This window comes from Mercenaria mercenaria, chromosome 3, assembly GCF_021730395.1.
Source record: "Mercenaria mercenaria strain notata chromosome 3, MADL_Memer_1, whole genome shotgun sequence".
Taxonomy (NCBI): Eukaryota; Metazoa; Mollusca; class Bivalvia; order Venerida; family Veneridae; genus Mercenaria; species Mercenaria mercenaria.
In genome coordinates, this window is record NC_069363.1 from 71,715,805 (window position 1) to 71,732,422 (window position 16,618).

General features: G+C 33.8%; 1 protein-coding gene across 2 annotated transcripts in view; it reads left to right on the forward strand.

The window, feature by feature from the left end:
- Positions 1-12,852: 12,852 nt before the first annotated feature.
- Positions 12,853-16,618, forward strand: part of LOC123524437 (zinc finger Ran-binding domain-containing protein 2-like) — a 95,743-nt gene continuing 91,977 nt past the window's right edge. For both annotated transcript variants that reach the window (XR_008370389.1, XM_045302642.2), the window contains exon 1: positions 12,853-12,943. Coding sequence is in view for 1 of the 2 variants with exons in the window: in XM_045302642.2 (XP_045158577.2) it covers positions 12,885-12,943 (59 nt within the window). In the remaining variant the exon portion in view is untranslated. The remainder of the gene's footprint in view (positions 12,944-16,618) is intronic.

Consider the following 16,618-nt stretch of genomic DNA (forward strand, 5'->3'; position numbering starts at 1 on the left):
CCTAAACATTATTAGAATGACTTGGTACACCCGAGATATGGTATTGGACTGAAATTGTTGGCTGACATTGTAGAGAGGTGTTTTAGGCCTTGCAGGTTATAACACACTAAATAGTTGTTATTCTTTATTCTATACAAAATTGACCTAATTCCAATGACCGCAGCACACATCAGGACCCATTTTAAATTTCTGTAACCTACATTTTCTTGAAGAATATTGTCAGTACTAACTAAAAATCAAAAGAAAAGTGGGGGTCATGTTTGATGCAAGAAAAATAATTTCAGTCAAACACACAAACTGCAAAATCAGCTAAAAAATGAGACCCCAAATTATACTGGTGGTGTATGATCTACGTTTCCATGAAAAATGTTGTAATGTTGTATTTCATTATGAAAATGCTACCTACATGTCAAGCATAGATCTGTCGTGTGATTTTAGCAAAAAAATTGCAAAGAAAATAAGGAAAATAGCTCTACAGAGCAAAACAACTGAGGACTATTTGTATCCGCCATTATGCGACCATTTTCTTTCGCCCCATTTTTCTTTTTAGTGTCTGTATGCCTACAGTTAAACAGATCAAATTGTGTGTATATTTTTCATTATTTCATTATTATATGTTCTTGATTCGTGTTTATTTTATAACAATAAAAAACGATGAATTATATATAAAGATTTGTCTTTATTTAATTTATACTAAGGCACAATAATGATCATGGCATTTTTATAGATTACTCCTTCCCTTTTATTGCTGCAATCTATGGAGTCACTCACTGATAACATTTTCACGTCTTTGATATGCCGCGGCCGAGGATCGATCACATGAACTCCCGCACTTGAATTACTGTTATCGAAACGATGGATCATGCGTCCCGTAGCTTTTGTTATGGGTCTGCTATTTTGGATACACCTATAAATATGGGAAAAAAGAGAAATTTATTCAAAGCTTTCCATAGAAATAAAGGTATATAACTGAACTGAATGCTCTTATACCTGAAGAATAATCAAGCGTCCCGGGGTTCGTGTTATGAGTTTGCTTTTTGGTACACCTGTAATCATGCTCGATTTACTGTTTACAAGGATAAAACTACAATGTAACAATTAAATTCATAGTTTTCTATAGAAATTAATGTATCCCGGGGTGTCCTGGGGTATCCCGGGGTGTTTACACTGACCAGATTACCTGCCCCTTCACTGTCATACGCAATGGAGATAAACTGCGCAATGGTGCGCAACTGAGGTAAAGTGCGCAATGGACTCATTTTTATGCCCCCGAAGGGAGGCATATAGTTTTTGAACCGTCTGTCGGTCTGTCCGTCTGTCAGTCTGTCCGCAATTTTCGTGTCCGGTCCGTATCTTTGTCATCAATGGATGGATTTTCAAATAACTTGGCATGAATGTGTACCACAGTAAGACGACGTGTCGCGTGCAAGAGGCAAAGTGTAAAATCCGGCCGTCCTTTCTATCCAGTAAAGAATTTATTGAAAAATCCGGCCATGCTGCAGTACCCATTTATTTCTTAATTTATTGATCAAATTTAATAAAATTGGTATCAAATGAAAGCTTAGGTTATGTATTTGCTAGATATAAAACTTAAAATAAGTTTTTATGCTGAGAAAGTACGGAGAATATACATATAATATCGACTCATTTTCTGGCCATACGCTTTCATTTTTTTAGAATGAAAACAACGGCCGTCCTATTTATTTCTCCAAGTAAGATATATATCGCAATAAATGTAATATCATTTGAAAGAATACCTTCTTTACTTTACATATGTGGCATTTGAATGTTAGTATTGCAAATATTAATTAAGTTGTGCGACGTCAAACTTTTATAAATATTACAACTGACTCTCTTCCGCAGTACAAAAAAAAACAAAAATACGGCCATTCTTTATAAACTTCTAATTCTTTATAAACCTTATTTATTTTGATGGCACGTGAAAGAGTATGTTACGAAGTTTCTAAAAATGTTAAGTTTATGGAAATCGATGTTTTCATTTATTGAAAAATTTAAAGAGCTGTAGTTCTTTATAATAGGAGAAACAAACTGAGAAGTATTGTAAATAATAGATAGAACAAAATAACATGTAACTAATATATAGAAGACTAAGAAGAATCAAGGTAATACAATAATCACCGTATATAATTAACGTAATTTTACTCGCAGTTTGAACATCATTTTAAATAACAGTGTTTTGTAAAAGTATCATGACAATAACTGTTATAGATCTAAGCTCTTTTAATTGTGTCTTATACAGTATTATCACATGATGTTTGGAAATACCGGCAATTATCTCTGTATAATTATCTGTCTTTAACATACTGACTATCAATATATCAAACAACATGCTTTAAAACGGAAGCAGTTGTTAATAAAGATCAAAAGGTATCGTCGTGAAAAACTTTGTTTGTGAACAAGAAAAACTTGTTACAATCAGGTAATATTTTATATATAAATCTGTAAATTCTGTTCCTGTATCTCATTCCATACATGTATCTTCTATAACTTTGCTTATTGCCATAAATTGTGATATCGAATATTTTGTTGGATATAATTTATTGTGCTATTGTTAATTTCCTTTATATTAATTGCGTGAAAAAAATTGTTCATAAAGAATTGTGTTGTGTTTGTGCTATTGTGCTTGTGCTGAATAAACGTTATTATGGCTCTCGTGATAGGACATAGCCAGGTCAAGTATATGAGTGAGTACTTGTGGCCAGAGACTTATTCCGTGTTTGCGTATCCGGAAGCTAAAACACAAGAGTTCATGGTCAAGGACTACATATATGAAGTGGCACAGTATTTTTCTGTAAGTGTCTTATTTAAAATATTAATTTATTTTGTACTAAGTGATGAAAATCTAATAACTGATACAACGCATATTTTTCTGATTGACCAGTTAAAAAAAGTTAAGCATAAAACACATTGACATTGATATATCAAAGAAACCGTTCTTAATATTTGTTAAACTGATTAATTTTTTCTGATATGAAATACCCAAATCCTATAAACTTGTTAGCACCCTTGATTAGGTGTTGATTAATCACCGTCCATCAGACTGAGCGGCTGTCGGCACGTGTTTAGTTGATTGGATTATCACACCAATCATGATACATCATAATACTGTTCCAGTCACATAATAATAGCTACGTATAATGAAACGCTCGGATTTAAAATAAGTTCTTATTTTTTTTAATTAGTGATTAAATAATTGAATTATGCACCATGTTATGCCGCAGATATTACCTGTCCTTGTTAAAAAGTAATGTATTTTGCAAATATTTATTAAATTTATAGAACATAATGGAACTGCATAATTCATGCAACTATTGGTAAATTTAGATTTTGTCATCTTTTAAAGGTTGCTCGTTTTCTTTTTTTTTTTTTATTTCTCTCGGGTCACAATACATGACAGCATGAGGTATAACGTAATATTGCTTAAACAGGTGAGACAACAAAAAGGCATAGAAACAAATAATCGATTTCGTGTACAATAGTAGATAATAAAAACATGATTATTGGTAGTTGATATATGATAATCGGGAGAATAGTCTTCAATTTTAAAATCAGTTTTAAATAATTTGAAAATTTTACATTTATTTGAGCTGTCTACATCGGAATACCACTTGTTTAAAAATAAATCTGACAATTTTTGCTTAATGGTGGCTGATAACCAGGTGTAATTTACAAAATCATGAGTGTCCCATATATTGTATAATCCGCATTTTATAAAAATATTTCTAACATTTTTTATCCATTCAAACATGCGTATTGGAACAGGATTTGTGCTATGCACGTGTGGCTATACGTACGTTTTTAGGTTAGGTAGTTAAAGGTAACAGAATTTGAACAGGCGCGTATTGTCAATTCACCAATTTCGACAACATTCGAAAATAATGAAAACGATACAAATGAAGTTCAAACGCAAAATACAGATCTGGAATCATCACAAGATAAAAACGATAAAAACGAATCAACAATAAACGACAAAGAAAACATCAGGGAACTGGAAATATCTGAACTTTTGCTAGATAAAAACGCGACAACGATTGATGACAAAAGTATGTCCGAACGAAAAGGACAAGAGAAAAATTTATCACAACAGGCTTTAGTTCATTATGTAATCGAAAATGACTTAATAAAATATGTGTCGTCAATGAATTCATTCATGGTTTCAGGCATAAAAGGAACAAAACGCGTAGTGACTTTACAACCAACAGAATCGTGCAGTTGTCCCTCAACTGGCCAATGTTATCATATTTTAGCCGTGAAGCAGTCTTTGAATATCGATGATAATTTGAAAAACAAAACCAAAACTGTTAAAAACTTGTCTATCTTAAGAAAAAACGCAAGACCAAGAATTGCCAGAAAAACGGGCCAGAAACAACCCAGAAAAACAGATTTTGAAGTAATGGCTGCGCCTGATTCTATGTCTGCACAGAAATGCTCCACACCGTCAGCAAATGATATACCGACACCAATGTTCAAAACAGAAAACAAATGTAATGTTACGCCACGGACTCCATGTACAAAAGAGAATGGCGTTCTAAAAAGTAGCTTAAAAAAACGAAAATCCAGCGAAACTTCCTCTAAAGCCAAAAAGAAGATAAAATTTGAAGAAAATATCGATTCGGTAGGAAACAATGATATGTCAACAATAGCTGAAGAAATTTTGATTGAAGAACTGAGCACTTCAAACATCGATTTAAATACTTGTGTAGAGGATAAATGGATTGATCAGCTTCTATTATCAGACAGGGACGATATTTTAAACAAAAATGCATGGCTGAACGATCGAGTCATGAATCATGTTCAAAATCTACTTAAATCTTCAGGCACAGCTAATGGTTTACAGGACACTTTATTTGCCCCGCATTTTGATGACACCAAACAAGAATGGGTTGTACATGAACATTTCAAAAAGCAAAATGCTCCAAGTGGCCAGCTTCATTTTAATGGCAACAGTCATTGGGTATCGTCGTTTCAAAAGACATCTAATGGACCAGTTTTTATCCTTGACAGTTTGAAATCAAATAGGACTTTAAATGCTAACCTTACTATCCAAATTTTTCAAATTTACAACAGTGAAAACAGCAATATAAACGTACTTATTCCTGATGTTCAGAGACAAAATAACTCTTCAAATTGTGGTGTTTTCGCGATAGCTTTTCTCACAGAACTGGTTCTTAACGATTTTGATGTTGACGTATCAAGAATTAGATTTACAACTGCGTCAATGCGGGAACATTTGTTAAAATGCATTGAAGAGAATAAAATGGAACTTTTCCCTAAAGTAAAGAAAATGCCGAAAATGCCATGCAATGAGCCAAAAACAGCAAAAATTAGACTTTACTGCACGTGTAAAATGCCAGACATAATAGATGACATGATACAATGTGACAATAAATCTTGTGGGAAATGGTTTCATAAAAAATGCGTGTCTAATATAAATGACAGTTGGCTATGTAGATCATGCACATGGTAATTTAATACATTTTGATAGCAGATTCTTTTAAAATTTCAAACTATAAATCAAAGTAAATTGATTACATTTCATCAAACGACACTACTTTAATTATATGTATATAAAGTTAATGTTGACACTATATAAATGTACCTTGTATTTTGATTGTTAATGTAAATTGCTATTGATATTTATATATATGTGTTTCTTTGTTCAAGGGTGAGGAGCGTAAGCTCAAGTCTTAAAAATAATAGATTTGTTCTGTTCTGTTCTGTTGTGTTCTATAAATGTACATTGTATTTTCATTGTATTATTTCATATGATTAACAGATATCACACTGATAAATGTATATATTTGTTCATTTTGATAAGTACTTTTTATATACATATTACCCTATACTCGTTATATTTTCAAATACAATTTAATAAATGTTACTGATCAAATTTAACTGTTGTTCGTATTGTCTGCTGATCTTCACTGCTAAAGTTTGATTTGACATTGTTCCATTTATCCTTGCCAGTTCTCATAGAAAACTATACAGTGCTATTTATCATATCAAAGGAATCCATAAGGTACACATATCAGAAACATTAAATTATAATTGCCTACAGCCCGCAGTTTAGTTTAACAAAGTCGTGCGATTAAACTGACGCACAATGAACAATATTCACTGCCACACATAAATGGGCCTGCAGACAAGTCTTAAAAATGTTGGTAAACTGCTTAAGAAAATATAAGATGGTTCATATGTTTGAAAGTTATATTATGATAATCTCAGTTGTAAAATAGGGCTATGCATAGCCGTGAGAAATTGATACTGCAATTCTAACTCATTTGTGAAAAAATTAAATGAGTATTACAAAGGCATTAGAGATATGATAGATCATATCTTTACATATTTATAAACTACAGAATTTACTCTTTCAAATCATGAATAGATAATTGTCAGATTTAAAGTTATGAGAAAAATAACAAGGATGGCCGTGCTTTCCGACTTACGGAAACTGATGGCGACAACGGGAAAAAATCAGCTATTTTCAAATCGGTATTAACAAGTCATTTGCAGTCGGATGCTATAAATCTTTACATATTTGTAATCTGCATAATGTCAGCTTTCAAAATACATACATTTTATTGCAAAATATAACGTAATTAGAAAAAAAGTAGGGATGGCCGTATTTTATCACCTTCTGAATTCTATTTTGATTACAGTAAAAAAAATCTAAATTTCAAAATAATATTTTAAATTCGTTTAAGGTCGGATTATTAACTTCTTTACATATTCTTAAACTGCATCACGTCAGCTTTACAATGATGTATAAATTATTGATATATGTAAACAAATGAAGAAATAAATAGGGGCGGCCGGATTTTCCGTCAAGGTCACACTTAGGCATTAAAGGATAGTGCATTGATGGGTGTGTCCGGTCCATATCTTTGTCATCGATGGATGGATTTTCAAATAACTTGGCATAAATGTGTACCACAGTAAGACGACGTGTCGCGTGCAAGACCCAGGTCCGTAGCTCAAAGGTCAAGGTCACACTTAGACGTTTAAGGATAGTGCATTGATGGGCGTGTCCGGCCCATATCTTTGTCATCGATGGATGGATTTTCAAATAACTTGGCATGAATGTGTACCACAGTAAGACGACGTGTCATGCGCAAGACCCAGGTTCGTAGCTCAAAGGTCAAGGTCACACTTAGACGTTAAAGGATAGTGCATTGATGGGCGTGTCCGGTCCATATCTTTGTCATCGATGGATGGATTTTCAAATAACTTGGCATGAATGTGAACCACAGTAAGACGACATGTCACACGCAAGACCCAGGTCCGTAGCTCAAAGGTCAAGGTCACACTTAGACGTTAAAGGTCATTTTTCATGATAGAGCATTGATGGGCATGTCCGGTCCATATCTTTGTCATTCATGCATGGATTTTAAAATAACTATGCATGAATGTGTGACACAGTAAGATGACGCGTCACGCGCAAGACCCACCTCCGTAGGTCAAAGGTCCTAAACTCTAACATCGGCCACAACTTTTCATTCAAAGTGCCATCGGGGGCATGTGTCATCCTATGGAGACAGCTCTTGTTTTTTGTAGGAATGATTATTTATTTAAAGGAAATGTCATTGGAATAGAAATTAAATAATAATAATTAAAAAGGAAACACTGTGGTACACATTCATGCCAAGTTATTTGAAAATCCATCCATCGATGACAAAGATATGGACCGGACACGAAAATTGCGGACAGACTGACAGACCGACAGACAGACAGACGGTTCAAAAACTATATGCCTCCCTTCGGGGGCATAAAAACATAATACAATGCTTTCATAAAATGATTATCGCTCATGGTCGGTATTTATCAGTCATGTTCGTTGGTATAAAACAGATTGCCCGTATTGTATTCTATATAAATACCAATCATTAATGTGCTTGAATGTAGTACATTTTTTGTATGTACATGTATTTTAATATTTATAATCATTTCAAACCAAAAACACATAATATATTGCTTTAATAGAATAATAATCACTCAAGTTTGGTATATACCAGTCTGATCACGGACATGAATCAGATCGCCAGTCATCTATTTCAAATAAATTTAAAGCATTATTATGCTTGAATTTTAAATATTTTTGGTATGCACTAGTTTTCTAGCATAAATAATCAACTCAAATCACAAAAACGTAATATATTGCTCTAATAAAATAATAATCGCTCATGTTCGGTATTTACCAGTCATGTCCGCGGACTCATGTCCGGTGTTTAGACATGCCGGCAAAAACATGTAGATTTCAACTCATTTTTATACATGTATGTGTAGGTGTTGGCACGCGGCTATAAGTTTTTTTTCGGCGACGCCGTCTAAATTCGTTTTCGTTACGTATGCCACGTGACTTCACTTAGCAAATCAAACTACTTGATAACGTATTATAGATAATTTATCAAAATGGAAGATTTATGCAACACTCTGCCTGATTGGACGAGAGTGTCAATTTCTTTCACTCTGTTGATTGTGCTACGCTGAGTGAAATGTAGACAAAGCGTTTATCCTAAACGACGCTGTTCACAGTTTTAAAGCTAACTTTGGCTCAGTATATTTAGCAAGAATATTGATATATCCCAAAATGATAAGTAAGTTTAATAAATATGATAAAAACCTGTTCAAATACCAACATATATCAAATTAAAGAAAGAGCTGAATACGGTCTGCGTATCACATGAATAAGGGTGTGGTAAGAGTCTTTTATGTTGAGAAATGCTTTTTAAAAGATTTTCCTTGTTACAATTGTCGTCTGTATATGAAAAGGTTTCTTGCTTTTGTGACTTATTCAGATTGCATATTAAAATGAGTACCTGTTTGCTTTGATATATTTGTTATAAATCATTTAACTGATTTATTATATATGAATATCTTTCTTTAGTATGGTATGCAAATATTGAACTCAGTTTAAATCTGTTTTATTATATATATGCTATATAATGACTGAATCTCATTACGCTGAAATTACTGGTTCTACAGGAAATACTGATAGAAATGACATAACATGACATAACATGTATAAAGTGTAAAAAGAACTGTCGCTCTAAAAGCACGTATTGTACACTCAACAAACATCGGATTCATTACAGGTGTGAAAAACTCTCGCAACAAGAAATCATTCAGGTTGAGTCAAATGAAGATCTACACTATTCGTGTAAAGTATGTAAACATGATTTAAATAAACAAACACTTAGAATACCTAGAAGGGCGCAGATAGAGACAAGCTCTCAGGCACAACAAATCCTGGAAGATGAAATACTAGTACATAGTGATGATCAGCAGAAATTTTGTCATGTCTGTATGAAAACAATAGGTCAAATTAATACTGAATCCTGTGAACTTTGCTTTTCAGAATGTCATATTGAATGTTGTATTGATAGTGATCTGATGGTTATGTGTCTTGCCTGTCAATCCATAGAAAGTCTACCGTCAAGTCAAGGTGATGGAGGTAAAGAGCATCATATGGATTTGGATACAAGCAAGGGAGGTAACAGTAGTACAGTTAAAAGGAACGATGTGAAGAAAGCAGGTAATACTTACAATTCAGTTAGTATTCAAACAAACTGTACATCTGAACATTTGAGTGAAATGACATTAAATTCTCTAAAGCAAAAAGAACTGAAGCTAAAGAAATTTGAATCAGAGCTTAAACAAAAAGAGAATGAACTTAATGATAGTAATGTCAGGAATGTAAAGCTAGAAACGTACATAAGGAAATTAGAGACAAGAAATGAAGAATTAGAAAGGACATTAAAAACATTATCAAAGAAAATTGAATCTTTGGAGCAAGACAGAACAGTTAAAGACGGTCTAAATCACGTTAATGAAAATAAGCAAAATAATAATAATGGGAATGCGAGATTTCAATCTACCTCAGCGTCAAGTGTTGGATCCCCTATGACACACAATCTGTTGGATGCCATTCATGAAAGAGTATCGAACTTTGTTATTAAACAAGTAAAAAAACAATTAGACAAACTAGATTTGCAGTTAGGCATAAATAATCAAACACAAAATGATCAGGTCATGAACTCTCAAACAATAAATTGTGTTCCTGAAGAAGAAAAGTTACAGTTTTCCAGATCTAGTTTAGGAAATACCTCTTCAACTGTACAAAACCCCCAGCCACTAAAGACCACGACACCCAAGAATAGTTCTGAGGCAGTCCTGGGAGCAATGCCCATACAACAGACGGAATCTGGTCCTGGTAACATACAGCATGGCAACAACAAGCAGGTGCAGCATAGCAGTAACAAGGCAGACAAAGGAACTGAACAATTGCAGGAAGGTAATAGGTATCCAGAAAACGAGGTTATCTGTGTTCCAAGAAACAAACTCCATATTGCCTTAGCTGGACAAAAACTTTATTACAAAAAGCAAACAAGTATGAGTAGAACAGAACAATGCAAACAAACTGATGCCGCATCATGCAGTGACTCTCAGCCAAATAGTAAATGAAGTAAACCATGTACATCCACGAACTCTTTTTTGTGGAAAACTGCACCTCAAAATGTACCAGAGTAGCAGATCAAAAGTCTAACAAACCACCAATCCTACTGAAAGTTGCTTCTTTTAACTGTAAAAACGTCCGAACAAGTGCACATGCAATTAACGAACTTTTAGTCTCAAATCATATTGTGTTACTACAGGAAACATGGTTATTCCAGTGTGATCAAGATCTTTTGGGTGAAATTAGTAATAATGTAAATTATACAGGGAAAGGACCAGATTATCTAGATCCAATCCAGCCGTTTCAAATGCCACGTGGTTATGGTGGAGTTGAAATACTGTGGAAGAAAAATTTAGACAGTGCAGTATCGACCCTGTCAGATGGAAATGAAAGAATACAGTGTATCGAATTAAAAGATCATGGTAAAGATTTTATTATATTATCAGTTTATCTTCCCTCAAGAGGAAAAGCCGAGGCTGACTCAGAATTCCAGGATTGTATTGACCAGTTAAATGAAATTTTCACAAAATACAGTTCCACGCATGAATTAATAGCTGGAGGAGATTTTAACGTTGATCTATCAATGACAGAATGTTCAAGCAAACGTCTGGATTATATTAAAAATTTTATTCAGGAATAGAATCTTAGATTCGAAACAAGTGGCAAAACATACATTAACCCACAAGGTATGGACTGTACTGAAATTGACTATTTTCTTGTCACAGCAACGTCCCAGAAAGTCATTCATGATAAGAAAATTTTAACAGGAACTTTTACAAATGTGTCAGATCACTACCCTATACAGTTAACAGTAAAATATAATACACCTGTGAAAGCCCTTGGTGTAATGGCAAAGAAAAATAAAGTTCTAAGAGTAAACAGGGATAAGATTGATAAGGGTGACTATGAAAAGGAAATTAACAGTAAGCTTAATGAGTTTTAACCAAGGATTTTTGTAACCCAAGTGATGTACGAGACCAGATTCTAGGAACAATTAATGTAATCAAAAACAGTTTGTCTAAATTTGGTGTAAAAAAGAAAACTCTAAAGGCAAACCCAAAATTGAAAGTGTGGAACTCGGAGATATCAGATGCACTTAAGAAGTTACGACAAGCATATAAGTACTGGAGTCTGAGTGATCGACCAAGAAATTCAGATCATCCACTATTAACTGAATTAAAAACAAAAAAGAAACAATTCCGTACGACATGTCGGCAAGAGCAGGCACGTAGACGTAGAAATGATATTGAAAATATTCACTCCACAAGATCTAAGGACCCTAAACTTTTCTACAAATTAGTGAATAAACAAAGGCAAGCAAAATCTACAGTTTCAGAAGAACTTTGTGTTAACAGTGTGAGATATCAGGGTTCTGAAAGTGTTACTGAAGGCTTTAAAGAACATTTTGAGCACCTAGCCAAAGTAAACAATAATCCAATTTTTGATGACCATTATAATCTGCTAACAGCTGGTTCATTGAAATAAAGAAACTTTTTTGGGAGTATGAACTGGGTAGTACTGATGATTTACTGCGTAATCCTGTGGATAAATATATTTGGAAGAAAACAGTGAATGACTCGGTAAATAAACAGTGGAAGGAAGAGATCTTGAGTATAGCGAAGTACCATCATTCTATCCTGGAAAGCCATATCCTTCATTAAGTATACAAACCAACTCATTTAGAGATAACACCAGAATACCAGTGAAACTTAAATTGTTTACCGGTACCTACAAACTACAAACCAACAGAGTAGCCTTTAACCAAAATGCAATAGATCCAGTATGCCAGTTGTGTTATACAGACAGTGAAACCGTTGAACATTTTCTTCTTGACTGTCCAACCCTGCACAATGTTCGGGAACAAGTCCTATCCGACATGTTGTTTGAATTACAAACATTAGGTTTGAATAACTGGACTTCACTGAGCACATCACAGCGAATAGAAATTCTTCTAGACTGTACACATGTGGCCGACAAACTGGAATTCCTAGGAAAAAGTTAAACAAATTGGGTGGTGTAGAATTTCACTGCAGAAGACTCCTCTTCAATTTACATGTACAAAGAAATAAGAACTTTACTGCAATGAAAAATAAGTATGGTAAAAGCAGAAACAGTGACATTCGTGGTCCTAAGTAAATTATGTATCCAGAATAGCGATAAACTATCTCATTAACTGTGTATTATTAAAGAAAAATTAACTGTTCCTCAAAAAGTGTATATACTGTTCCACTGTTGTAAGGTGTACATAGCATTCTATTTTGGTCGAGGGATTCTACGACGTTTACACAGTAGACGGTTCCTATACTGGAGGTGAAGGCTTGGATACAAGAAGATACATTGCGCACTTCAGGCGCACCGCCCGTACAATACTGGATACGGCATCGGGAATATAGCTTTGCAAAATTTCAACATGGCCACGACTGGAAAATTTAAGCCAAACGAAGGCGACTGGATTTGTCCTGAGCCTAAGTAATGCAAAAAAGCCTTTCACTTTATTTCTTTAATGTTTTCTCCAAGAAAGTCTCTAGGGGTACAGATCCGTACCTCTAAAATCTGATTCTAGAGGTACGGATCCGTGCTCTTTTCTGTCTCTAACTAGGTTTCCGTTATCAAAAGCCTATGGAGTCATGTGCCCTTTTATCAGTTGCTTATTGTGTTGATTAATCAAAACAGGGAATTAACAGTCGCCTAGAGTATTACGTTTTTTATTCAGTGAAGTTGATCATGACCATTGGCAAGATTTCAGTTGACTGGAACAAGTCAAGATTTTTTCTTTAAGGTAACTTGACATGAACAACCAAGATGGCGTCACGAAATTAGGGTTGGTCACATTATTTACCTCTATAGACAATATGCTGCTACAGAGGTCTAAAGATGCATTTTAATCATTTAACACACACATAAACAATTGTAAAAATGCATTTAATTTTTAAAATTATAAAATCAAATGTTTTGAAACTCACCATGAAAAGTAGTCAATTTTTGTGCGCATTTTGCAGACAAGTTATGTATCCAAACTGAAAATAATTTATATCATCATATGTTTGAATATTTCCTTCAGATGCTCCACCTATGAACAAAAGAATTTATCCTCTGAGTTTTATGCTGTTTGCTCTGGAATTTCATCAGTAAATTATAAATTTCAATATTTTGTTGCAAATAAATTCAGTAACAAGGGGCTATGCAATTTCAAAAATATGTTTATTGTAAAACTCACCCAGTCCTATGAATGGAAAATAAACCAAAACATAGCTGATTTTGGGTATATTACATTATTTTTTTATGACTCTTCATGTTCAAATGAGAAAATCCTTATCTAAACTGTCTCTATATTTTTGGGAAGCAACAGAAAATCAAGAATATGTACTTTATCAATTACATTAAACATATATTAATTTAGTATGGCCTAAGATACATGCTTTCCATGAGATTTCCATGCAAGTCAGTAAAGTTTTGACATTGAGGGTTATTCAAACAGTAGCAAACACATTTGAACTAGGACACAGATTGAAAAGATTGTAAATGTTTTATAAAATTTAAATGGAAACAATGTAGAATTACTAAGAAATGAACACATCACTCAAAACTCTTAATATGTGAGGATGTAAAGTCTCAGAAATAAGGACAAAGTAAACTTACATGTACTTTGAATTTTTTTAACGTCCCTCATACTGCCAGCAGGTTTCAACATTTTCGGGTGTAAAATATAGAAATTTATAATTTACTGATGAAATTCCAGAGCAAACAGCATAAAACTCAGTGGATAAGTTATTTTGTTCATAGGTGGAGCACCTGAAGAACACATCTAAACATATGAGGATATAAATTATTTTCAGTTTGGATACATAACTTTTCCGCAAAATACGCACAAAAATTGACTAGATTTCATGGTGAGTTTCAGAACATTTGATTTTATATTTTTATAAATTATTTTCTAATTTCGTGACGCCATCTTGGTTTTCCCTGTCAAGTTACCTTAAAATCAGTTGACAGTAATTATGGCAACCATAACTTAACGGACGCTATTTTTATTTTCTGATGGTCGCGTCCATTAAGTTATGGCAAAACCCCATTTGGTTAACTAACCAGTATCAAACCACAACATCTCGCACACTTCTCTCTCGTGAGAAACGGATGACGTCATGCAACAGTTCAGAGCACGTGGTTATTTTTGAAAATCAAGATCAAAATTTCACTTATTAATGCATTTATTTTAATCATAAACATAATCAATTTCGATAGAAATTCATAAAAAACATATCCTAGAAAGTTTAAGTTTTCAGAAAAGGTCAATAAATAACAATTCTATACTGAATATTGGTTTTCAAATGAAGAGTACCCTGATCAGGTGACAACTGCAATGGCGGACACAATATTGCCGACAGGGGAACCAATATGAAACTTGTGTGTATAACTTGTGTTCAAATTATGATGCTTGGATTATTTTATACCAGATCAAAAGAAAAATTAATTAGAAACATTTTAAAACAAAAGGCGACTTCATTGCATTTCATTTGACAATAGCTAAGTTGACAGAAGCCGGCAAATTATAGGAGAGATCGCTGTGACGTCACACATTAACATCTGTTTATCTAGTGGTGGGCAAAACAAATGTTTTAACATTGTTTGTGTATTTGAATTTTTGATAACTTTTTCACTCATTTATGGATTTTCAAAATTCAAAAAGTTTTGAAAAACTGACAATTTTCGTATTCAAATATCTTTTTAAAAATGAATAACCATTTTAAATGGCATATAATTTTAATAGCGGCGTACTGGCTAGTGACCACCAAATCCGGATGACCACCAAACCGTACAGTCCTGTAAATGCTTTATTTTGGTCTTTAACCTTGCTAATCGGTTTACGATCAAATGGACGCTTGATTTTCAACAACAGGGCAAAGTTACAACAGTTTAATTTAAGTATTTTACAAGAAATGCTACATTTCGTTTCATCTGCACTCACGAAGCATGTTTACATGTTGGGGGAAGTCGGAAGTGGCGCGATATGCGTGCGTAGTATTTCCGTGAGGTCCCGCCATTAAATCTAAAGGCCCCATGCAAATTTGAGGTAAGCAGACGAGACGTTTAGTAAACACTTATATCGGGGAAATGCAGCTTTGATAATTTAGTGCATGACTTTAACACACCCTAAACACATTTTTATATCAAAATATTCACTTCGAAAAGAAATTTTAAAAGATTTGGCGCGTAGAGATACATCAAATTTAATATAGATTCAAGAGAGGTAATTCGTACAATTCTAGGTCTTAGACACTGTACGACTACTTTCCATTGGTTGAAAATAAAGTTTAATTCAATGTTGAATGTAAATTGAAAATCAATAAAGTGACAACTGGCTGTCCAGAAACATGGTACTGTTAGACCTTAAAACAACGTGATTCGGTGGCCCTTCGTTCAGGCCTCGAAAAAGTACTTGACCTAATTTTAGAAGTAAACAATTTAGCTCTTTTGTTAGGAGGAAACTTAGCTTTGTTCACGTGAAATTCCAACCACTAGATATATCTATTTCCCGAGTTATCGTGAAAAGTATTCCAAAAGTGTCCGGTTGTAGGACGCTAGCCAGTAGTGATGTTCAGAACTTTTCGAAAAACACTGTAACAGGGCTCACTCTGTCAGACGCCATTATCGCCATTTGCGATTATTTTATTTAAATGGCGAATATTTTTTCATTTTGGCGACAGGAACTGGCGATTATTTTATTTAATAGCTGTACAAATAATTATGCCAAGTGAGACAGTAACCTGCGGTCTGCTAGTGTAGAAAATCGATAGAGCGGACTGTTTATTACCTCGTGTTTTCCAAACACGTGTCAAGTATGCCGATAACATTGCCTAGGGCGATAGGATGCAGACGACAATTAAACCGATTATAACCGGAAGTTAATCTTATTTATCTAGCTGTCAGTCAGATTGAACTGGCGGGCTTCTTTTTTGGAACATTTTAAAACGCCAACGCAAATTTTCTTCAGCTCTATATTCGGCAGACGACAATTAAACCAATTTGTATTGGCAGTTTCCTGATGAAAAATTAAATTGCCATTTATAGTTACTGCTAATTTAATTATCTTTAAAAACATATTATAAACTGACCTAACTGTCGACGATTTCAAAATATCTTTAA